The sequence below is a fragment of the Mustela nigripes genome, chromosome 6 (genome assembly GCF_022355385.1).
Source record: "Mustela nigripes isolate SB6536 chromosome 6, MUSNIG.SB6536, whole genome shotgun sequence".
NCBI lineage: Eukaryota > Metazoa > Chordata > Mammalia > Carnivora > Mustelidae > Mustela > Mustela nigripes.
In genome coordinates this window covers 88,135,181-88,154,085 of record NC_081562.1, presented here as the reverse complement: position 1 = coordinate 88,154,085, position 18,905 = coordinate 88,135,181, and the positions used below count along the sequence as shown (strand labels likewise).

The 18,905-nt window shown below is 41.3% G+C and overlaps 1 protein-coding gene across 9 annotated transcripts in view; it reads left to right on the top strand.

The window, feature by feature from the left end:
* LOC132019734 (cyclic AMP-dependent transcription factor ATF-7) overlaps window positions 1-18,905 on the top strand; it is an 89,955-nt gene that overhangs the window by 48,303 nt on the left and 22,747 nt on the right. For 8 of the 9 annotated variants that reach the window (XM_059403247.1, XM_059403250.1, XM_059403252.1 and 5 more), the window contains 2 exons: window positions 13,510-13,606; window positions 18,424-18,542. In XM_059403247.1, coding sequence (XP_059259230.1) covers window positions 13,510-13,606; window positions 18,424-18,542 — 216 coding nt within the window. The remainder of the gene's footprint in view (window positions 1-13,509; window positions 13,607-18,423; window positions 18,543-18,905) is intronic. The other variant, XM_059403254.1, reaches the window with a different exon arrangement.

The window sequence follows — 18,905 nt, the reverse complement described above, 5'->3', positions numbered from 1 at the left end:
GAGTTTAAGTTTTACAAGATGAAAAGAGTTACAGGGATGGATGGTAGTGATGGTTGCACGACAGTGTGAGTGTGTTTAATACCACTGAACTGTATGCTTACAAATGGTTACAGTGGTAACTTATGTGTATTTTATGACAATAAAAAATTAAAAAGAGAGAGAAGAAGAAGAAGGAGATTTATGTTTGCTGGTTTACTAGGATACTAGGGAATACCATAGAAAAGAAGTTGAGTTGTTTGGGGACTTTGGCTAAGGATATTGATACCTGAAATAAGATTACATTTCTCAAAAAAAAAAAAAAAAAAAAAGATTACATTTCTCAGTTGCAATGAGGAGCAAGCAGAATTTAAAAACAAATCACCCGGGGCACCTGGGTGGCTCAGTGGGTTAAGCCGCTGCCTTCAGCTCGGGTCATGATCTCAGAGTCCTGGGATCGAGTCCCACATCGGGCTCTCTGCTCAGCAGGGTGCCTGCTTCCTCCTCTCTCTTTGCCTGCCTCTCTGCCTACTTGTGATCTCTCTCTGTCAAATAAATAAATAAAATCTTTAAAAAAAAAATAAAAAATAAAAACAAATCACCCAACTTTCCCAACTTAAACTGATAAGAAATTATATTTGTCACACTCTTTTTCCTATGGTGCTCAGTCCCTCTTGGAGTGGGCCTATATGACCTTTGGAGCTCAGTTTCCATTTTGTTGTGATTCATTGAGTACCAGCAACTTACTTGGCACAAGACACCACCTATGGGGTCATGATTTTTCGCATTGTCATAAACAAAAGGAAGGAACAAGGAACCAAAATTAAAGTTAGTGATCAGGTATGGCATAATGTGTGGGATCGAGCCCCACGTCAGGCTCCCTGCTCGGTGGGAAGCCTGCTGCTTCTCCCACTCTCCTGCTTGTGTTCCCTCTCTCACTGTCTCTCTGTCCATCAAATAAATAAATAAAATCTTTAAAAAATTTTTTGAAAAAGTATTCTCTCCACCAACTGATTTGTTGTCTAGATTGTAATATACCTTTTCCTCTTGTCAGTTTCTCCAGTGTACATGTTATAAAAGGAAGAATCCAGTTATTCACACTCTTTGATTCCTGTGGGATGCTGATATTGTGCTCTATAAAATTTAAGTTATTGGGATCCTAAAAGACAGTGCTTAAAAAGATGTGTTTAAAATCACCACTGGTGATTTGAGGGGTGAAGAAAGAAAAGGTTGCTGTTTCTGAATTGACATCTTTTTTTTTTTTTTTTAAGATTTTATTTATTTATTTGTCAGAGAGAGGGAGAGCGAGAAAGCGAGCACAGGCAGGCAGAGGCAGAGGGAGAAGCAGGCTCCCCGCTGAGCAAGGAGCCCAATGTGGGACTTGATCCCAGGACACTGGGATCATGACCCGAGCAGAAGGCAGCTGCTTTACCAACTGAGCCACCCAGGCATCCCTGAATTGACATCTTTTGCACAGAGCATTTTAGTTGGTAGTAAAGTTCAGCAATGGACTCGGTTACCTGAAGAAAGTGAATTGACCCATAAGACATGGTATCAATGTCCTTTCATACTACAGTGGTATAACTCCAGCATGCTGAAATTACCATAAATTCTTTTCCATAATAAAGGGAATCTGGTATCTAACAAAATAGTGGAGAGGATACATGAATTCTCATTTATTTGAGTAATAAAGTGTATTTTGGAAATGGTGATGGAAAGGCATCAGATCATTCTGAAAGTGTGCCCTGTTATAAAGTCTTAAGACCCAAAAGTGATAAAGTTTTTGAACAGTTATTTTCTTTTTTTTTTTTATTTAAAGATTTTATTTATTTATTTGACAGAGGGAAATCACAAGTAGGCAGAGAGGCAGGCAGAGAGAGAGGAAGGGAAGCAGGCCCCCTGCTGAGCAGAGAGCCCAACGTGGGACTCGATCCCAGGACCCTGGAATCATGACCTGAGCCGAAGGCAGCGGCTTAACCCACTGAGCCACCCAGGCGTCCCTGAACAGTTATTTTCATTATCACTATATAAAACTTAACCACTCCAACAGGAATTTACTGAGCACCTACTGTGTGCTCACCTCTAGGCCAAGCCCCAAGACGGGGCAAGTGGAAGGGTAAATAATAAGTGTAGGAACCATTTTTAACCCTTTAGAGGTTTATAGTGTACTTTAAAGGATCAAACTATGAGACTACATAGACCAAAATTCTAAATTACATGGTATAAACTGTTGAAGTACCATACAGGTTTAGGAGAGAGAGATTACTACAGAGGCATGAGAGAAGTATTCAAAAAGCAATTGAATTTCATCTGGGCCTTGGAAAAATGGTAGGATTTGAATGAACAGGGGAAGAGAGGAAGACATGGCAGAAAATAGGCAAATTGTGTGGAGGCACCAAATTGAGAACAAGGAGACTTTGCACATCAGTAGAGAGAGTGACCTGGATAGAAAACATCAGTGGAAGAACAAGAAAAACTAAGTTCCAAAAATACAAGAGGACCAGAAAACTAATGCATTTTATATTCCTTTAAAATCTCCTTTCGGAATGATTTCAGCCCCCTTCTCTTCTGAATCAAGAAATTCTTTTCAGTGATTTAAATTCCCTTTGTTGCCATTTTGACTTTTTCTTGTTGTCTTAATTTTTGAAATTTTATTTCTCATTCTAAGCACCTTGCATTGGAATATTCTCAACCTGCGTGGACCCAGCGTCTAGTTCCATTGGAAAGGTTGGGTATTGGGGCACCTGGGTAGCTCAATGGGTTAAAACCTCTGCCTTCAGCTCAGGTCATGGTCCCAGGGTCCTGGGATCGAGCCCCTGTACGCCCCGCATCGGGCTCCCTGCTCAGCGGGAAGCCTGCTTCTCCCTCTCCGACTCCCCCTGCTTGTGTTCCCTCTTTCACTGTGTCTTGCTCTGTCAAATAAATAAATAAAATCTTTAAAAAATAAATAAATAAAATAAAATCCCATTCTTTTGGATATAATGAAAATTCTGTCACCATTATACACATAGACAAGAGTTTTTTAAGTTGGGGATGCTTTGTATCACTTATGTGATATATGCTAATTGGTGTTTATTCGGCAAATCTTAAATACCTACTGTGTGCAGGTACTGTTCTAGGTGCTTGGGATACTTCCATGAATAAACAAATGAAGAGGATCCTTGCTCTTTTTTTTTTTTTTTTTTTTAAAGATTTTATTTACTTATTTGACAGAGATTACAAGTAGGCAGAGAGGCAGTCAGAGAGAGGAGGAAGCAGGCTCCCTGCTGAGCAGAGAGCCCGATGTGGGGCTCCATCCCAGGACCTTGGGATCATGACCTGAGCTGAAAGCAGAGGCTTTAACCCACTGAGCCACCCAGGCGCCCCGAGGATCTTTGCTCTTGAAGAACTTTTATTCTGATGGGTTCATTGCTAGACCAACTATCAAATGTCTTTCCTCTTAAAATTACTTCTTTTTTACAGTGGACTAATTTAGTCAGCTGGTAGAATCTTTAAGACACTCAAACAGCCTCCTCCAAACAGAAAATTCCTTACTCCATAGACAGAGGAATTTATGCTAGGTATAATTTGATGGTCCCCCCCACCCCACCCTCCCTTCGTCCTCTTTTACTGCTCTGACAACATTTTCTCTTGGAGTATTTTGGGAAGAAGGTTCCTGTTCTTTTCCTCTATAAATTACCTTGCTCACACATATAGTCTATGAGCTGCCACTGCTGTGGCTGTAGTTATTTGTTGAAAAAAATCTGTACTTTGCAGTGATTCATTCAAGAGCCATGAAGCATTCAAAGCAGGATATGTGACTCATTTAATAAATAGCAGCATCTTGAAGGAGGGAACAGGAACCTAGGATTGACTAAGGTACAGATGAAAGTTATGTTGGCTTTGAGGTATGTTTATTTAGTCCTTTGCCTTCTTCTCCCATTCCCTACTTTCCCAAACAAACAAAAGTCTCTTGGATTGGGAATAGAAGCGCTGCAATGAGGGTTGGAAGCATTATTAGGACTATTGCAGATCTCCTAGTTTCTCCTTTCAGAATATGTGATCAACTGAAGAGATTAAGTAATGTTCATAAAAAGGGGGGTTATTCTTTTCCATCCTGTTTAGCCCTGCTGTCACCGTACCTTAGAGCTTGCTCCCCATAGTTTTTAGGCTTGCTGTGGCTTTTTTTTTTTTTTTAAAGATTTTATTTATTTGAGAGAGAGACAGTGAGAGAGAGCATGAGCGAGGAGAAGGTCAAAGGGAGAAGCAGACTCCCCATGGAGCTGGGAGCCCGATGTGGGACTCGATCCCGGGACTCCGCGATCATGACCTGAGCCGAAGGCAGTCGTCCAACCAACTGAGTCACCCAGGCGTCCCAAGGCTTGCTGTGGCTTTTTCATGCAGTTTTCTTTTCATCAAAATATGCCCTTGTGTAGATACTATGATAAAAGAACGCTATTCTGTCCATGAAGTGCTGTCAGACCCAGAGACTTTGGAGAAGGGGTTAGTTAGGTTTCAGCATAAGGGAACATTCAGACTATCACAAATGTAAACTCATTTCCTTGTATTGTTCCCTGATCGTTTAGGCATTCAGGGCTCATTTCCTAATAACCAAAGAGTTCTCATTTGTCCCCTTCCCCCAGTCTGCTCTTCTAAAACAAGGAAAGGGACTTGTATTAATCATAGGTCAAGGCATTAGAGAGTTTTTAAATGTGAGGCAAATCCACATGGAAACTGGAGCTATGGTGGCCAAAAACAACATTTCAGGAACGAATTTGGCTAGGGTTTGAGTGCATATTGCACAGAAATTTCATTGGTTACAATACTTTACCAAGGATTTAGCTTGAAACTGTTATATATCTAGTGCCCATATGCTTGTGCCTGGCTCAGAGTCAATAGGCAGAAATTTAGCTCTAGTTTGGTTTGAGTTCTCCTTTGCCCTGAGCCTTCTCTTCAGTTCTGTTTAGTGCTATTATTTCAAAAACTTTCTGGAAGACTAGTTCAGTGGGATTAAGAAAAGAACTCTCTCAAAGCGTTGACTTGTTCAGAGTTATTCTGCAAAGAAAAACCAAGTTTTACTCTAATACCTGTCTTGTCTACCTTGAGATTAAAAATGCAGAGAACTAGCTGAGGACATGCTGTATGCCAGGTACTATACTATTTTATAGAATTATTTCATTGAAAAGCTTAAGAAAAGAGGGATATGAGGAAGACTTTTAGGGTACCTGAAATATGTATCATGTCTTGATCTAGGTTGTCATTGCATCAGCATTTACTTATATAAAAATTCATTGATGGGGCTCAGTCAGTTGAGTGGCTGGCTCTTGGTTTCAGCTTAGGTCATAATCTCTGAGCCCTGGGATCAAGCCCTGTGTCAGGCTCCATTGTTTATCGGGGAGTAAGGATTCTCTTCTCCCTCTCCCCTACCCCCACACATGCACTTGCTCGCTCTCTCTTAAATAATTAAATCTTTTTAAAAAATCCATTGAGGGGCGCCTGGGTGGCTCAGTGAGTTAAGCTGCTGCCTTCGGCTCAGGTCATGATCCCGGGGTCCTGGGATCGAGCCCTGCATCGGGCTCTCTGCTCGGCAGGGAGCCTGCTTCCTCCCCTCTCTCTGCCTGCCTCTCTGCCTGCTTGTCATCTCTCTCTGTCAAATGAATAAATAAAAAATCTTTAAAAAAAAAAAAAATCCATTGAGGGCGCCTGGGTGGCTCAGTGGGTTAAGCCGCTGCCTTCGGCTCAGGTCATGATCTCAGGGTCCTGGGATCGAGTCCCACATCGGGCTCTCTGTTTGGCAGGGAGCCTGCTTCCTCCTCTTATTTCTCTGCCTGCCTCTCTGCCTACTTATGATCTCGCTCTGTCAAATAAATAAATAAAATCTTTAAAAAAAAATCCATTGAGATGTACACTTAATATATATATATATATTTTGGTGCATGTTATACATCAATTTTAAAAAACTTAAGGGGTACCTCGGTGACTCAGTGGGTTAAGCTTCTGCCTTCAGCTCAGGTCATGATCTCAGGGTTCTGGGATCGAGCCCCGCGCTGGGCTCTCTGCTCAGTGGGGAGGCTGCTTCCTCCTCTTTCTCTGCCTGCCTCTCTGCCTGCTTGTGATATCTCTCTCTCTCTCTCTCTCTCTCTCTCTGTGTCAAATAAATAAAATCTTTACAAAAATGTCAACTTTTAAGACTTCATTTACTGAGATGTATTCCTGATTTACAGTTCCCACCATCTTTGTTTTTTAGGCCATTCCTGGCCCTTGACTTAGCTTTATTCATTTAGTCAGTTTCCTAGAAGGTGGGATTCTGGCTTCTATCACAGAAGGATAGGTGAGAATGAAACTGCCTAGAAACAGAAAGGATTTTTTCCAAAGATCTCTTGTGGAAAATTGTTAATGAGAAACTATACTTTCCCTGCCCATTCTGCAACTGATACCAGTTTTCAAATTGATCCTTAAGCCCCTGACATTAAGAAACATTTACGAGGGGTGCCTGGGTGGCTCAGTTGGTTGAGCGACTGCCTTTGGCTCAGGTCATGATCCCGGACTTCCATGATCGAGTCCTGCATTGAGCTTCCAGCTCCTTGGGGAGTCTTCTTCTCTCTCTGACCTTCTCCCCTCTCATGCTCTTCCTCACTCATTCTCTCTCAGATAAATAAATAAAATCTTAAAAGAAAGAAAAGAAACATTTATTAAATGTTTCCTAACACTTATTAAACCAAGAAAATCTCCACTGGGGAATAAAAGTCAAAATTAGCCCAATTGTTTTGATTTGCTTCTTGTGTATTATCTCTTTGTAACAAGGCAGTGCATGAGAATCCCACCTAATTTGTTCTTCTTCCAATTATAGTGCCTTCTATCTCCGTCTTCCCAATGTATTTGCAGATCTGTAGTACATCAGCCATTTTATAAAATGAGGTTGGGAGTTTTCTGCCTGTGTTTTTTTCCTTCCAAGTTTTAGATCCAAAAACATGTGTTGGCAGTTTGGCAAGGGAAACTAAAAAACAGCCTTTTTTTCCCCTCTTGTTTCTTTTTCTCTTTCCCTATAACTGTGTAGCAGAATTTCTCAGCAAAGACACAGTTAACATTTGGGGTCTGATAATTCTTTGTTTTAGGGCACTGTCCTGTACATTTCAGCATATTTATCAGCAACCCGTGCCTCTACCCTGTAGAGGCCAATAAAGTGCCCAGGTTGTGATAAACAGTAATGTCTCCAAACATTGCTAAAATGTCCCCTGGGGGTCAGAGTTGTTCCTGGGTGAGAACCACTGCCATATAGTATAAACTGTATTTAGAGAAGATGGGGTTTGGGGGGAAGATTCAAGATTGGCACATGATTAAAATTCCTATCAGGTCTTTGAGAATATTATCTAGATCAGAGCTGTCCAAAAGAAATACAATACAAACCACATATGTAATTTAAAATTTTCTAGTAGCCACATTAAAAAGTAAAAGTAAACAAGTAAAATTAATTTTAATAATGCATTTTATTGGGGTGCCTGGGTGACTCAATCGATTAAGCATCTGCCTTTGGCTCAGGTTATGATCCCAGGATCCTGGGATCGAGCCCCTCGGGCTCCCTCCTCAGTGGGGAGCCTGCTCCCCTCCTCCCTCTGCCCACTGTTCTCTACTCGTTCTCTCTCAAATAAATAAAAATTAAAATAATAATACATTTTATTTAACCCAGTATATTCAAAATATTATTTCAACATGTAATCAGCATGAAATTAATGAGATATTTTACTTTTTTTTTTATCATTTTTGTACTGCATCTTTGAAATCCAGTGTGCATTTTCACTTTTAGTGCATCTCAGTTTAGACTAGCTCCGTTTATTTATTTATTTTTAAAAGATTTTATTTATTTATTTGATAGACAGAGATCACAGGTAGACAGGCAGGCAAAGAGAGGGACGCAGGCTCCCCACTGAGCAGAGAGCCCAACACGGGGCGCAATCCCAGGACCCTGAGATCATGACCTGAGCCAAAGGCAGAGGCCCAACCCACTGAGCCACCAAGGTGCCCCTAGACTAGCCCCATTTAAAGTGCTTAGTAGCCATGTGTGGCTAGTAGCTATCATATTGGGTAGAGCAGATTGCAAACATCTTGGTCTATAGGGTGCACATAATTACCACATAATACTTCTCACCCATTTATGCCAAGAAGCTGCCCTGATGCATTTACTTGAGCAAATTAGATGCTAAACCCTAGTTACTATACAGATCTTTTCCCAAGGCATATAAACTGCCTTCTTGATTCAGTATGACTTATATTCTTCAGTCTCCATTTTGAATGGTAATCAGCTCTCTGTTATCTTGGAGATGGCTAATATCTACATATTCCTTGAAAATTATCATTATTTACCCTACAGGCAGAATGAGTGTTCCTGACTGGCTCTTTGCCAAAACCTTAGTCATAGGTAAGATGAAAGAACAAGGGAAGACCCATTAAGGGTATTAACAAATGGGAGAATTAGATTTTTAAATGGGCAATAATTCAAAGAGGAAATCCTTTTGAGAACCCCTCCACCCACTTAATTCAATAGAATAATTTATCTAATAAGGTCAAAATTTTTATCACTTAATGATTTTAGATATTTGAATTGAGAAATTGCTTTCAGAGGGATAGTTTACTCAGCACACATTTCAAGACTGATCTAGAGAATTGTTAAGGGTTAATTTTTTTGAATTTTTAAAACAATTTTAAGGATTTTATTATTTTTTCTTCATGTAATCTCTACACCCAACATGGAACCTGAACCTATAACCCAGAGATCAACAATCACACACTCCACCAGCTGAGCCAGTCAAGCTCCCCCTTAAAGGTTAAATTTTAATAAATGAGAAAGAATGTAAGGAACAATAAAAATAATAGATCAACATTCATTTTAATAAAAAGCTTTAGTATACTTTTATTCTTCCCTTCCTACTCTAGCCATATAAAAATTGTATTAGAAATTATAAGGAGAGGGGCACATGGGTGGTTCCGAGGATTTGAGCTTCTTACTTCTGATCTTGACTCAGGTCATGATCTAGTAGTCATGGGATCGAGCCCTGAGTTGAGCTCTGTGCACGGAATCAGCTTGAGATTCTCTCTCCATCTTCCCCTCCCTCTGCTTGCTCACTTTCTTTCTCTCTTTCTTTCAAAACAAATAAAATCTTAAAAAAAAAGAGAGAGAGAAAGAAGTTATAGGGAGAGATGACTGAAGCCAAGACCAGGCCAGTGCTCTGCTTCTTAAAATTCTGCCCATTTGCCTCCTCAGAAGCTCACCTAATTTAGTCAGGGATTCTTAACTTTTATGGTGTCACAACCGCCCCCTCTTGGTAGTTTGATGAAGCCTGTGAACCCCTTTTCAGAATATTGTTTTTATTTTTATTTATTTTTCAGAATATTATTTTTTTTAATTAGTAAAGTAAAATACATAGAATTACAAAAGAAACCAATTATTTTGAAATACAATTACCAAAAATATATTTTTTTAATTTTTTATTTTTTATAAACATATATTTTTATCTCCAGGGGTACAGGTCTGTGAATCGCCAGGTTTACGCACTTCACAGCACTCACCAAAGCACATACCCTCCCCAATGTCCATAACCCCACCCCCCTTCTCCCAACCCCCCCTCCCCCCAGCAACCCTCAGTTTGTTTTGTGAGATTAAGAGTCACTTATGGTTTGGCTCCCTCCCAATCCCATCTTGTTTCATTTATTCTTCTCCTACCCACTTAAGCCCCCATGTTGCATCACCACTTCCTCATATCCGGGAGATCATATGATAGTTGTCTTTCTCCGCTTGACTTATTTCACTAAGCATGATACGCTCTAGTTCCATCCATGTTGTCGCAAATGGCAAGAATTCATTTCTTTTGATGGCTGCATAGTATTCCATTGTGTATATATACCACATCTTCTTGATCCAGTCATCTGTTGATGGACATCTAGGTTCTTTCCATAGTTTGGCTGCTGTGGACATTGCTGCTATAAACATTTGGGTGCACGTGCCCCTTCGCATCACTACATTTGTATCTTTAGGGTAAATACCCAGTAGTGCAATTGCTGGATCATAGGGTAGTTCTATTTTCAACATTTTGAGGACCCTCCATGCTGTTTTCCAGAGTGGTTGCACCCAAAAATATTTTTAATATTTGATAATGTAGGGGGCCTAGGCGGCTCAGTCCCTTAAGTACCTGACTTCGGCTCAGGTCATGATTTTGGGATCCTGAGATCGAGTCCCATGTTAAGCTCCCTACTCGGTGTGGAGTCTGCTTGTCCCTCTCCCTCTACCCCTCCCCTTGCTCGTGTGTGCACGTACTTGTGCATGCACACTCTCTGTCCAATAAATAAATCAAACCTTTTTAAAAAATTTGATAATGTCGGGGTGCCTGGGTGGCTCAGTGGCTTAAAGCCTCTGCCTTCGGCTCGGGTCATGATCTCAGGGTCTTGGGATCGAGCCCTGCATCGGGCTCTGCTCAGCAGGGAGCCTGCTTCCCCCTCTCTCTGCCTGCCTCTCTGCCTAGTTGTGATCTCTGTCTGTCAAATAGATAAATAGATAGATAAAATCTTTTTAAAAATTGATAATGTCATATGTGTGGTATTTAATGCATTAGATAACAAGAGTTCTAGTGGTAGGTCTTGTGATTCCCATAGTTTCAAAGTAGCAATGAGTATAAAGGACATTTTGATATATGTGATAAGAAGATATGTGTGATGTCTATTCGAGTTAGAAATGTTAAATTTCAGAGTTCTGTGAGAATAAAGATGTAATTTTTTTCCTATCCATGATCACAGTTATCAAGCCCTCTGAGATGCCAGTGGGTGGGAAATCCCTTTGGCCACCTTCAGTTCTTTTCAGATCCCAGCTTTTGACTGGGAAAAATTAAATAACTCAGGGAGAGAACAAGGCAGCATGGAAGGGAGTGTGGGCTGGGGTGTGCAGCGGAGAGGAACCAGAGCTAGAGGCTAGATAAGACAATCGGGACTGTGTAGCAAAATTGTAACAGAAGCGGGGGTTGCCTTTTTAAAAAAATCATTTTTAAGGTTTATTTATTTGAGAGAGAGAGCACGAGCAGAGAGGGAGGGAGAAACTCAAGCAGACTCCACTACTCATCATGGAGTCTGGCATGAGGCTCTATCTCATGACCCAGAAAAGAGAGCTTGCCCTGAGCCGGCCGAAACCAAGAGTCTGCCACTTAACTGACTGTGCCGCCCCAGCGCCCCATGTGAACTAAAATATTAAGTGATCCTAACCAGAGTAAAACCTGATGAAGGAAGGTTTCAAGTCTTTTCTCTCAGCTCAGTTTTACACAGACTTTATTTTTGATAGTAGAAAAGGACTTTTACTTAAAGGTCATTCTTCTAGATTCCAGAACATTGTGCAAAATTTTTCAAGCTACCTATATGAAACTTCCTTGAAGTACTTATAAACATCTTTTTGGAAAAGACTGTTAGAACATTACCAGTGTTTTGAAATTCTATACCTCTGCCTGATCCACTGCTCTTCTCCTAAAATGTTGGTTTTTCTTTGTTGTAGACTAGATTCTGCTCATTTCCTTTTACCAAATACCTGGCAAGCTCAGAACCTCAAGAGTGACTTATTTAACCCACAGATATCATACCCCTGGTTAAAAGACTGTTCTTTTCCTTTTTTCACCCTTAGCCCCAGCCATTTTTCCTTAGGGAGAAATCTGTGAAGGAAACCGTTGATGCCTATGGTTAACCAACAATAGAGAAAAGTAAAGTTCTTGGATAAATTCCCTCATACTTCATCAGTTTTATCCTGGATCCATCAGAAACCACTCCAAGGCAGTCTTTTTGACAGTTTTACTTTTTGGTTCTTCATCCTCTTAATTGAAAATTCAACTTTTCCCTACAGGCCTGGAGTCCTAACCTGGGAGGATTTTACACCTTAAGCTAGCTTTAGTGCTGATAGGGCTCTGAGCAAATTTGGGGAAAGTATCTACTTCCAGGTAAGATAAAGGAACTTAAACTGAAGTTCAGTGTCACTTTCTTGACTGGATAGGAGCCGGGATGGGTGGGGCTAGCTCCTGTGTATTTGGGTTTGCAGTCAAGAAGCACTGTGGAGGGGCGCCTGGGTGGCTCAGTGGGTTAAGCCGCTGCCTTCGGCTCAGGTCATGATCTCAGGGTCCTGAGATCGAGTCCCACATCGGGCTCTCGGCTCAGCGGGGAGCCTGCTTCCCTCTCTCTCTCTGCCTGCCTCTCTGTCTACTTGTGATCTCTCTTTGTCAAATAAATAAATAAAACCTTTAAAAAAAAAAAAGAAAAGAAAGAAGCACTGTGGAAAAAAGAGCTAAAGGTATAGCGTCTGCTGGGAAATGGGTATGTATCTCATGAGGAAAGTAAAAGGAGGGGACTAACCAGTCATTATTTTTAGAAACAAAAAGACAAACAAACATGTTTCAGAGGCTCGCTGGTGAGGGAGCTCAGGGAAGCTGCAGCATCCAAGCTGTTCCTGTGTTGCAGGCATGTTTTAACGAAGGAACCAGGCCAGCCAGCCTCAAAGGGAATTCTGAGGGTATCATTCTTTTGAATTACTGCTCTTCATCTGTTCTCTTCATCTCCCCAGCTTTAAAGAAGGGGTGGGAACATGAATTACTGTCCAGTAACCCTGTCTTATATGTCGTAACTGAGGCTGACCTAGCCTCACCTTTTCATTTTCCTTTCACCCAAACCCCTAAATAAATAAAGCCTCTACACCATCTCCTTTTCCCTTCCCTCATCCTGCCTACAGGGTCCTCCCTACCCTAAAAAAAATTTTTTTGCTTGCATTTTTATTCTGTTATTCTATAGCCAGCAGCATTGCACTGGCCCCTTTATGGCTGCCGGAGCCCAGGCGGGCTGCCCGATGAGGGGAGACAGCATTTGGCCGATGGGGCTGGTGTGTGCCATTACTGCTGGCCATTGGGCCTCTGTCCTCTACGGCTCCATCCTGGCTCATTAAAACCCTGAGCCAAAGAGCTGGGCAGGCGCCTGCTGCAGCACTATGGGGGCCAGGAAGTTAAATGGTTCTCCTAATCCTGCATAATTTATCTCCCTGTTATCCCCCTCATAAATAGTCCAGTTCAGCCCCACTGTGGAGAGCTTCATTCTGAATTTCCTATTTTTGTGATGACCAATGAGTGTCCAGCTTTTCCCTTCTTCCCTCTTTATTATTATTATTAAAAATTATTTCCCCCTTGTTTGCCACGAGCCTTGCCTAAATGTTTTTTTCATTTGGAGCCTCCTGCCTGGACCCCACTTCACCAGCAATCTGTCCACTTCTCTCATTTGGACCTGATACTGCAGAGCAGTTGGTGCTGCGGCCCTCCTCTTCTCCTCTCCGCATAGCTTCCTAGTGCCTCTTTTTCCCCTTCCCCATTTTCTCCTTTAATCCCTCTCCTCTCCTTTTCCGTCACTTCCAATTTTTTCTCCTTCCCATTCCCCTTTCAGCCCCTCTGTCCAGGGACCATTCTTATTGCAGGATGTTTGGTAGGACATTTTAAAAGGGCACTGAATCGCTTTTTTTTTTTTTTTCACATCTCTGTTTCTGTTTCGTTTCAGAGATTTACAAACGAGGACCACCTGGCAGTTCATAAACACAAGCATGAGATGACATTGAAATTTGGCCCAGCCCGAACTGACTCAGTCATCATTGCAGGTACTTGCTGCCCCTGAAGCCACGTGCCTTGATATCACCAGACAGTTAAGATTAATACCAGGGACCAGATGTACTGGGAGCTCTACTCCCCTTTTCCCATTAAGAGCCCTTATGTGATCTGCATTTAATCAGGAAAAAGGAACACTAAATGCTCCCAAGTTTCTATTGTGCCCTCCATTCCGTTTTTAAATACAAGATTGGGTTCTGCGGTTTTTGAGGGTGGAGTGTTGAGGTTTTGTCTTGGCTTTTTTCAGCCTATTCCCTCCTTGCCTTCTTTTTATTAAGACTTTGGAAGATTTACAGACAAAAGATGCCTTTGACATTTCTCCCTACCCACAGTGAAGGGGTGAACAAAAGAAAGCAAGAAAGCCGACTTAGCCTGGCTGCTTCTCTTCCACCGGGGTGTCAGTTTCCCCCAAGCAGTCAGTTCGTAAATTCAGCTTAGCTTGTGAACCCAGACAGCCCTGAGGGCACATTTCCAAAGCTCAAACAAGACATTTAGTCAATGGGACTTTTCTAAGCCAATCTGGGTGACCTGGAATCTCTTGCTGGTTGTTTTAGATAGTGTCTTGCTTACGTATGCCATGCTCTAGGGAGCATTCTCAGAAACTGCTCTCAAATCGTGCGGCAGTTCTACTGTGACATTTTCAGCTAGACAGACATACAAAACAAAGTGGGCCTTTTCTTTCAATACTGTGAGGGGTTCTAACTTAGCCTGAGTTAAGCAGGCTTACTGCAATATTAGCCAGTAGGGGATTTAGTTGATAGTTATTACATAACTCAGATAAGACACGATTTTTCTAAATATTGCTAACCAAATGCAACCCAAGATATAGTGAAGGAAAGAGAGAACCTCATTCTCCGTGCTTTTATATGTGAAGAAAGGAACTTGCCCTTACACATCTCCTAATCCTTATTAATTCAGCAAATACTTATGAATAGCTACTGTATGCACCAGCCACTTTACTAGGAATTTGTAGATTATAATTCCTGGAAAATGACATGATGAGTTGGGGACATTGTCATTGATGATCCTTAAGAAAACCTGGAGGAAATCTTAGGAAGAGTGGATATGGTATAAAAATATATGTAGGTGGGGACCTGGGTGGCTCAGTTGGTTAAGAAACTGCCTTCAGCTCAGGTCATGATCCTGGAGGCCCGGGATCGAGTCCCTCATCGGGCTCTCAGCTCCATGGGGAGTCTGCTGCTCCCTCTGACCTTCTCCCCTCTCATGGTCTCGCTCACTGTCTCTCTCTCTCTCAAATAAATAAATAAAATCTTTAAAATATATGTATATGTAGGTAACACGTACTTAAATTTATTAAGTCAAGGCACACATAAATGAAAAAAATTTTAGAGTTTGCGGTCAAGTACAAGTGATAATTCAAATAGTATAAATACTAAGAGAATGAATATTAAGTGGGATTAATCAGAGAAAGTTTATGAAAGAGGTACATTTGAGACAAGATTATCAGTTTGGAAAGATTATTTCAAAGGTGGGAAGTTCTATGCCAAGTCTATAAGAGTGATGAGAGAAATCAATACAGGATAGTCCCAAGGAGAGAAAGTGTTTTCCTGTTACTCTTTGCATTCTGTTCTGGAGTGCTTATCCCATTGCACATGACTCCTTATCCTGTTGAGGAGGATAATTCTCATTTCTCTAAATTGAGACTTTGTGTCCGACATGTATTTCAATCCCTTATTGAACACCTACTTGGCTGTCTTTCTGTCCTTCAGATCTTCATGCCCCGCCACACCCCATTTCTGAGCTTCTCTCCTTGTCTCCTAGACCTTCTCCTTCTCCTTGTTATTCAGTGATATCAGTAGTCTCAAAATTTTGAGTTGTTAAAAAAAAAAAATCTTGAGTTGTTTTATTCTTTCTTCACATTCTCTCTGTTCTGTTCCTCCCACTACCCTCATTATGCTTGGGTTTCTCCAAAGCTGGTCCCCTTGACCAGTCTCTAGTTCTCGTCTTGCATTCTCTTGAAAACCCAGTCTTGGGACACCTGGGTGGCTCAGTTGGTTAAGCATCTGCCTTTGGCTCCAGTCATGCTCCCAGAATCCTAGGATTGAGTCCCACGTCAGGCTCTCTGCTCAGCAGGCAGCCTGCTTCTCCCTCTCCACCCCCAGCCCCCTGCTCCTGCTCTCTGTCTCACTCTGTCTCCCAAATAAATAAATAAAATCTTTTTAAAAAGAAAGAAAGAAAAGCCAGTCTTCCTTAAATTCTTCTGCTTGCTCAAAATATGTGGGTACCTGGCTCTCTGGCTCAGTTGGGGGAACATGAGACTCTTGATCTCAGGGTCCTGAGTTCAGACCTCATCTTGGGGATACAATTATCACTTAAAAAAAAAAAACCACAATAAAACCCCTAAAAACCTTCTCCCTCTAAATAAAATGCTCTTAGGTGGGAAAAAAAAAAAAAAGGAAGAAGGATCTCAAGCTATAAGAGACTCTTAATTGAAGGAAACAAACTGAGGGTTGCTGGAGGGGAGGTGGATAGGGATTGGATAACTGGGTGATGGGCATTAAGGAGGGCAAATGATGTAATGAGCACTGGGTGATATATACAACTGATGAATCACTGAACTCTACCTCTGAAACTAATAATGCACTGTATATTAATTAATTGAATCTTTAAAAAATCTGTCCTAGTCTTCCTATTTTCTTTTACTCTCAAGGCTATACTTGGACTCTTGGGCTTTCTGTAATGTAGCCTGATGATACCTACCCCACTTTGTATACAACTTATATACCTGACTTTTCTTTTTCTTTTTCTTCTTTTTTTTTTTTGCATTTGAAGTTGACTCCACACCGAACTTGGGGCTTGGGCTCATGACCTTACATCAAGAGTCACAGGCTCTACTGACAGCCAGCCTGGCACCCCCTGAGTTGATAATCTTTACCCTAGACGTACCTTTTTCTCCTCACCTATATGTGGTCCCATACCCTGTCTCTCCCTGTGCCTTTACCTGCCTTACTCCTCTTACCCTCCAAATCTTCTCTTCTTTCTCCTGGTGAAAACCATTCTTGAAGGCGCAGCTCAAGTCCCACTTCTTGAAACCTCCTTACTCTTCTGTCATTAATTTGTCTTTATTTAATTACTACAACAAACTTATTCCCTACTGCACATGGTGCCTAGTTTTGTGTATACTATGATGCTGTTGATGTATATTGGTTTATTTCCTCGACTAGAAAACATTTCTCTGTTCCCTAGGGCAAGAGCCATGTCTTACATTTGGCAAAACTCCTATACTCGTAACCATCTTCTCCCCCAAATTTACTCACAAGTATATATGCATATAGCATCAAAACATGTAGAAGGTATTCAGTAAACACTTGTTGATTCCTTTAGAATCATCAGAGCACCCTAAAGGTTTTCTTACATATTTTCTGGCTGTTTGGTTGTTTGTTCAGGAATGGGAGCAGCTTGTATGAGTCTCAGGTCAGAGAAGCAAAAGGCCCTCTTCTGCCATCGCCATGCCCTTAGCTGGTCTGTCCTGTTTCACTTGACTTGTGATTTTTTGTGTGTGTCCTTACTCAAGTACTTTTGAGCATAAAGGATGATATTACCTCCATTCACCCGGGAATGGAGGGAAAGTGGCTTCATCACTGGCCAACCAAAGCTGCCAGAGGACCTTTTAAAACTATTTTGGGAGGTAGTGGTAACTTTTCCAAACACTCTCATTCAGAAGAGGTTTTGTTTAAATTAAAAAAATTTTTTTTTGCTATTTCCATGGAAAATCCCAGTGGACTATTTCAAATCGATCATGCTAAAAGGAATGATTTTATTCCCAGGTCTCACTCCTTAAAATGTCATTTAAACATTGTTCTATTTCTGTCATTCAGTTTAGCGGTTTGGGATATGTAATGAATCCCTGAGGGGACTAGCATGTCAAAGAAAACCATCATAATAGAAGTTTAGATCAGGGAACAGGATTCAGCTGAACTAAGAGAGAAAAACTAGAAAACCAGAATGGGGAGAGAGGAGCTCAAATCTAAAATTCAAGTTGCTTGTAAAGTTTACACGGGTTGCCAATCACCTTCCTCTTCCCAGGGGCAAAGGCACTGTTGAGGAAGGATTTGTGACACCCCTGAGAGGATATTTCGGCTGGCAAAGCTAAATCCAAATATCCTGGTTTCCAGAATTTGCTCTGAGCCCAGGTTTCTGTGAAATGAGCTCTTTTGTTTGCAGTTTCCTTTTCTAGCTCATGATCTTGCTGTCTTGTTCCTCAGCACCAAGATTTGCCTGGAATGCCTTCAGAAGGTAACAGACCCTTACCTCAGTGACTACTGAAAGACAAGGCACCATTTCTTATTTGGTAGCTTTAGCAAGCAAACTCAACCATCTGATCCTCAGTTTCTTCTCCTCATCAGATTTTAACGTCCATCTGCTTATACCTGCTCACTTCAGACCTAGCAGGGAGTAAGTTTAAAAGAGAAAATGTCACTTAACTGTTCTTTATTTTCAGATCTGGAGGTTTCACAAATTCCACCTGGGTGGGTGGTTTTGTTTTGTTTTGTTTGGTGGGTGAGGGAGGTGAAACCAGCCTCTGGAAGAAAGGGGGTTACAGGGAGAGTCACACAACAAAACATTGTTCTGTTTTCCCTCTGTTGGCCTTGAAGCAGCACAGCACAGACACCCTCTGGTGGCCTAGCGCTGGCCTTCACCCGCTCCAGCTTCGTAAAAGCAAATTTGCCCTAACACAGAGACTCTTTCCAAATAGAAGAATAAAAATGTGTTCTCCGTATACTGTCAAGTTTTAATTTCAGGTCAAAACTAAAATAAAGTTTCCTTTTTTTCTTTTTCGTGTCTGCAGATCAAACTCCTACTCCGACTAGATTCCTGAAGAATTGTGAGGAGGTGGGGCTCTTCAATGAATTAGCTAGCTCCTTGGAACATGAATTCAAGAAAGCTGCAGATGAGGAGGAAAAAAAGGCAAGAGGCGGGACTTTTGCTGACAAACTGGCAGTGTTCAGATGGAGGCTATTTTCATTGTGCCCTGGGATAATTTGCTTAGTCGGTTAAAGCACACAATTATGGGCTTCATTCTTTAGAACCAGATGATACCCAGTAATCCAAATCAGCCTTCATGTCTTCAGGGGGTCCAGATGATGGATCAGTACAAGTCTGTCTTTAGTAAAAATTGGCTTCTTGCCCTTTCAGTGGAGCATTAATTCAGTAATCTCTCTCTCTTTTTTTAAATTTCTCTTCTGAAAATGTTAAGGATGTTAAAAGATTATAAATTATTCAGATTCTGTGAGATAATATTTTTGGGGATCAAATCTCTTACTCTTTTCT